The sequence below is a fragment of the Chanodichthys erythropterus genome, chromosome 12 (assembly GCF_024489055.1).
Source record: "Chanodichthys erythropterus isolate Z2021 chromosome 12, ASM2448905v1, whole genome shotgun sequence".
NCBI classification, from domain to species: domain Eukaryota; kingdom Metazoa; phylum Chordata; class Actinopteri; order Cypriniformes; family Xenocyprididae; genus Chanodichthys; species Chanodichthys erythropterus.
Genome location: NC_090232.1, coordinates 26,347,855 through 26,354,080, shown reverse-complemented (window position 1 = coordinate 26,354,080; position 6,226 = coordinate 26,347,855). Strand labels below are relative to the sequence as shown.

The 6,226-nt window shown below is 38.5% G+C and overlaps 2 protein-coding genes across 2 annotated transcripts in view; one reads left to right on the top strand and one right to left on the bottom strand.

Annotated features, from left to right (window-relative positions):
* The window catches only part of marchf4a (membrane-associated ring finger (C3HC4) 4a), a 58,659-nt gene extending 54,067 nt beyond the window's left edge, over nt 1-4,592 (top strand). Inside the window, exon 4 of the mRNA XM_067404841.1 lies at nt 4,102-4,592. Coding sequence (XP_067260942.1) covers nt 4,102-4,565 — 464 coding nt within the window. The 3' untranslated portion in view covers nt 4,566-4,592. The remainder of the gene's footprint in view (nt 1-4,101) is intronic.
* A 904-nt stretch (nt 4,593-5,496) lies between these two features.
* pcca (propionyl-CoA carboxylase subunit alpha) overlaps nt 5,497-6,226 on the bottom strand; it is a 53,518-nt gene continuing 52,788 nt past the window's right edge. Inside the window, exon 23 of the mRNA XM_067402770.1 lies at nt 5,497-6,226. This exon is cut by the window's right edge and continues 238 nt beyond it. The gene's annotated coding sequence lies outside the window, so the exon portion shown is untranslated.

Here is a 6,226-nt window from a genome sequence, read left to right as displayed (position 1 = left end):
AGTTTGTGTATGTCCCCAAATTGGACATATAAAATACTGTCCCCAATGTGAAGGTAAAGTGTCAGGTCTTTAAGGAAGTGTTTTATTGATAAAATCAAGTGATATCTGTAATAAGGGCTTCTCCAGAAGCGCAGTGATGTCTTTCTTTAGTCTCTAGACCCTTCAGAAAGGGTAGTCCCTAAAGGTAGGGTATCCAGTCATACGTCCTCACATTGTAGTTAAGTAGGTATGTGTGTGTGTGTGTGTGTGTGTGTGTAAAAAAAATTGCAAAGATACACTATATTGCCAAAAGATTTGGGACGCCTGCCTTTATGTGCACATGAACTTTAATGACGTCCCATTCTTAATCCGTAGGGTTTAATATGGAGTTAGCCCACACTTTGCAGCTATAACAGCCTCAACTCTTCTGGGAAGGCTTTCCACAAGGTTTAGGAGTGTGTTTATGGGAATTTTTGACCATTCTTCTAGAAGCGCATTTGTGAGGTCAGGCACTGATGTTGGCAAGAAGGCCTGGCTCACAGTCTCTGCTCTAATTCATCCCAAAGGTGTTCTGTCGGTTGAGCTCAGGGCCATCCCCAAACTGTTCCCACAAAGTTGGGAGCATGAAATTGTCCAAAATGTCTTGGTATGCTGAAGCATTAAGAGTTCCTTTTACTGGAACTAAAGGGCCAAGCGCAACCCCTGAAAAACAACCCCACACCATAATCCCCCTCCACCAAATTTATACTTGGCACAATGCAGTCAGGCAAGTACCGTTCTCCTGGCAACCGCCAAACCCAGACTCGTCCATCGGATTGCCAGACAGAGAAGTGTGATTTGTCACTCCAGAAAACATGTCTCCACTGATCTAGATTCTAGTGGTGGTGAGCTTTACTCCACTGCATCCGACGCTTTGCATTGCACTTGGCCATGGAAACCCATTCCATGAAGCTCTCTACGCACTGTTCTTGAGCTAATCTGAAGACTCAAGCATTAAACAATTCAAATGCAAGAAGAGGCAAATTTCACAATTGCATGTTGTTTTCTGTGCGCACTGTGCACGCTCACAGAGGCGCCTATCAGATGGCGCGTGAACACATAACCGAGCTCTGTTTCACGACTCCTTGAGCTTGAACCGACACATACACACAAAAAAATTTCTCAAAATCCCCGTCTCGACAAGTGTTCTTGTATACAGTCAAAGTCTTAAGTGAACCTAAATAGTTTAGATAACTTGAGAAAGAAATCGGATGTTTCATCATATTGGTTCCATGCATTTAGTGACAGCAGCCTAAAAATAACTGTGTCATTAAAGCTGCAGTCTGCGATTTTTCCTCTTTGTCGCCATCTCTGTTTGAAACATGTGATTGCAGTCATATGCAGAACAGTTATCTGTACGTGCGTTGTGCATCGGCACAGCTCGTCAGCACGGATGAATCTAATGCTTGCTGTCAGTCACCGCACCGGTGTGGATACTGTACTTCAGAATCACAGATTCTGCATCTTGAAAGTATGACCAATATAAGAATTTAACTGGAAAATATCATCTGAACAAGTAAGTAACATGTCTGCCACTTTTGTTCTGACCAATTGAGGAAAAAAGCATCAGGCCTACAATAAATCGCGCTGCCAATGACGATTAAATCTAACGATCGCTTAGCTCGGATCACGCCAAACCATGCAAATTATTATTCCTGTTATATTGTTTTAAAATTGTTAATGTTAACAACATCAGCATTGTGTGACTGTGAATTTAGTGTGTATTAGCGTTACCTGTAGATTTCAATTTCTGTATCCACTCCACAGTCAAGTCTTTTGCTTTTCGTCTATGGGTGAATCTCCAGTTGTCACTGATGATTGTCATTTAGATCTTTCTGGATTACAATTCACCATCAAAATGATAAGTTTAATTATTTCAGCTGCTGTAAGAAAAGGCTATAAATGTGCTGCTACCGGCAGCATCCTCACATGATATAACTGACTAGCCTCTTGACGGGACTCCTTCTTTCTGTTTACGGACGTGACGTAATGACACACAGACGAACTGCTGCATGCTTGAATTTCCCGCGGAAATATAAAACATTATTACAGGCTTAGTGTTGTGAATCGAGACAAGATAATTAGATAGTTTGAACACTGGCTGGTTATGTACTTGCTCAAAAATTGGTTTTGGATCATTTTTAACCAAAAAAGTTGCGGACTGCAGCTTTAACTGCCATACAACAAAACAATTTTAGCAATGATTAATCTATATTTAATTTACAGAGTGAAATTATTACAATTACAGTTATATTTATATTACATTTCTGTACATGAATCCTACTGTTTGACCTAACTTTATTTGTAACTGTTCTATATGTTTATCGATGTTTTAATTTGTGTATTCGTATGTTTACTGTCTGTTCACTTGTCTTTAATGATGTTTGAACTTTATTAGTTCAAACATCATTTTGTTTTTGCTGTGGTATCAAAGTACTTAAAGTGTTAAGTTAAATGTTAAGCAAAGTTACATTTGTCTTAAAACCACCCATTTTTATTTGTATTTTATTTATTTATTTATTCATTGCTGATGCGAAAAATGATCCGTTCCGTGACTTGAAAACCGTAATATGATCCGAACCGTGAGTTTTGCGATCCGTTACACTACTAATCAAAAGTGAAAATTAACTATTAATATCAGTGTAATATTGTTGCGGGGTTTGCCTTGTTGCTAGGACATTTATTGGACACATTAATGGATTATTTTTTCTTATCGAAAGCTTTAAGCATATCATTTAAAAGACATTAAAGGATTAGTTCACTTTCAAATTAATATATCCTGATAATTTACTCCAAGAACATCCAAGATGTTCATGTCTTTCTTTCTTCAGTCGAAAAGAAATTAAGGTTTTTGATGAAAACATTCCAGGATTATTCTCCTTATGGACTTCAATGGCCTCCGGACGGTTGAAGGTCAAAATTTCAGTGTCATTACAGCTTCAAAACATTCTACGTGATCCCAGACGAGGAATAAAGGTCTTATCTAGAGAAACCATCACTCCATCACTCACAAAAAAAAAAAAAAATACATTTTTATAAATTTGAACCATAAATGCTCTTCTTGAACTAGCTCTCTTCTTCTTCTCTATTAGAATTCTGGCAGTGTAGACACTGCTAAGTGTATTACTGCCCTCCTCAGGTCAAAAGTTCAAAGTTTGAACTAAATTGTCATATATAAAATGCTATTGCAAGTATATAACAATTAGTTCAAACTTTGACCTGTGGAGGGCAGTAATACACTTAGCAGTGTCTACACTGCCAGAATTCTAATAGAGAAGAAGAAGAAGAAGAAGAGCTAGTTCAAGATGAGCATTTATGGTTCAAATCAAATGTATAAAACTGTAATTTTTTTTTTTAGAAAATGAGTGATGGTTTCTCCAGATAAGACCTTATTTCTCGTCTGGGATCGCGTAGAACGCTTTGAAGCTGCAATGAAACTAATTTTGACCTTGAACCATTTGGAGGCCATTGAAGTCCACTATATGGAGCAAAATCTTGGAATGCTTTCATCAAAAACCTTAATTTCTTCTCAACTGAAGAGAGAAAGACATGGACTTCTTGGATGACATGGGGGTGAGTAAATTATCAGGAAATATTAATTTGAAAGTGAACTAATCATTTAATGGTTGTATTTACATAACACTGCTGTTCAAAAGTTTGGGGTCATTCAAATTTTTAAAAAAGTTTTTGAAAGATGTCACTTACACAGCAATATTGGGAAAAATATTTACATTTAAAATGTAATTTATTCCTGTGATGGCAAAGCTGATTTTTAGCTGCCAGCAGTTTTCAGTGTCACATGATTCATTCAGAAATCATTCTGATATGAAATCTGATATGATTTGGTGTTAAAAAAAAAAAAAACAAACAAAAAAAAATCTCTTATTACTATCAATGTTAAAAACAGTTTTACTGCATAATGTTTTTTGAAAACATTAAATCTGTATTTTTAGTTAGGCACTGTAAAGTACCCAAGATCTTTCAGCAAATGGAATCTCTTCCAAGGCAGACCCATTTGTTCACGACACCGGCTGACTGTACATTATCCATCACTTAACAAATCCGTCTCTCCTTCTCTTTTAGCTCTGATTGTCCACGAGGGTCCCTCCGTATTTCGCATCTTCAACCGCTGGCAGGCTGTTAATCAACAGTGGAAAGTCTTAAACTATGACAAGGTCAAAGACAATGAGGAGCACCAGAAGACCGGTGCCACATTCCGGACCTTCTCTCTGCCGCTGACGCACCGCATGGGGCCGACCGGCACGGAAGGCGAAGCCTCCACCTCCACGTCCTCCCTCATGGCTGCAGCTGCAGCGGCCGCGGCGGGCACCGCAACCCCCACCACAAACTCCGTCCCATTGGCAGCTGGTGCCACGACAGAGCCGCAGGACTCGTCTGAGCCCAGCAACGGACAGCCCTCGCTGCCAGACCACCACTGTGCTTACAACATCCTTCATCTTCTCAGCCACCACCTGAGGCCCCAGGAGCCACGCGGACAGACCAGCAACAGCAACCGCGAACTGGTCATGAGAGTTACTACAGTGTGAGGCCTAGTTTACGGTTGAATCTCTGCATGCGACGTATTTATAGAAAGGATTCACTGAGGAGAATTAAACTGTGTTACCCAAGGACCCAGTGCAGTGCTGTCCGGGTTTAAGCAGTTTTGTTTTTCTATTTTTTACAGTATTGAATAAAACAAGAAAGCAGTTTCTCTCGCAGTGGCTACAGAAAAGATTATGGCCATAGAACTGCACACTAGAAATGCGAGCCACTGAGAAAGGTCAAAGGTCAGTAAAGTGAAGTCTGAGTATGTGAGTTTTTTTGCCAGCTCAAGGTCAGAGCTGTGACCATTCTGAAGCACAACCTTAACAATGCAATCCAGTTTCTACACTGACAGCCACTCTGCTGAGCTAAAATGGCTCAGAGTGAAGAACAAATGTGTTTTATGTAATACATGCAGCATCACACTGATTTTCAGATTACTACAGGTTGTATTTTCAGATAAAATCCTATTATTAAATGTCAATGCGGCACTTTCGAGAATAAGCAAGTCTAAATCTGTTTCTTAATAAACCAAACGGGGTATTGAAGGATCAAACTATTGTGTTTACACTTTTAGGCAGTTAGTTTTTTAGGGAAATCAATCCTCTCTGATTTTGACGGTCTTGTACATCAATAACAGGAAACCACGTTACAGTGGAGACATCGTGCAGCAATCAAACTACTACTAAAAAAGTGACTCAATTTGAGGCAAATCTTGGACATATTTTGTTTACATTTGTTAAATATGTGAGAAGGTTACTACATTAAAAACGACAAATCCAACTGGTTTAACTGTTGTATGTGTCCGTTTCTCTTATGCAAGGAGGGAAATGAGTTGCATATTCAATCAAATCATTAATTTAAGCATTGTGTTTCCTTTCCAAGCCTGGGGCTTCAAACAATCAACAGCACTTGGAATGTATACATTAATCCCATTTTTATTATAACACTTTTATTTATTTTTCTCAAAACAAATACAGACAGAAAGTGGATCTAAGTGGCTTAGTGATACATAACAGGAAACAGCACCAGATCCAGTGGGTCTTCTGGCTTCCAAGCCTGACCACAACTGTCTTGTTTCTGAGTAATCATATCTGCCTCCCCCTTCTGTTAATGGTCCACTCCTCCATTTCTTTCAGTTTTAAAGCAGAAAGCAAATTAAATGTTTCAATAGTGCACCTATAGACCCAAGAACAACTTGTGCAGAAATAATCACATATGATCATGTGACATTATTAGCTTGTTTCTGGACTAGTTTAATGCATTTGATGACAAGAAATGAGGTGTGTATCTGTATATTCTGAAGAAACACTTAAATACACAATTTGAAGGTAATTTGAAGGTGAAAAGTATATATAGGCCATATAATATTTGAATAATCATGGAACAGAAAAATCATAGCATACTATAACCTAATAATTAAAAATGAGTTTTAAAATTCACAGCACTTCTCTAAACAAGGTTAAATGTACACAGAGTAGAGAAAGAGAAGGAGTTAGTGTGTCAACAGCTTTCATTGACTACATTTAAAGATGTGTTTAAATACTATCGCTGATGATGATGATGATGATGATGATGTCAAATTGTGTTTGGTTCCATGTGAAACAAGAAAACCTCCAAAGGAGGGCCAAGGCACAAGAGAATGTAAGTGTTTTGACATTTCCGT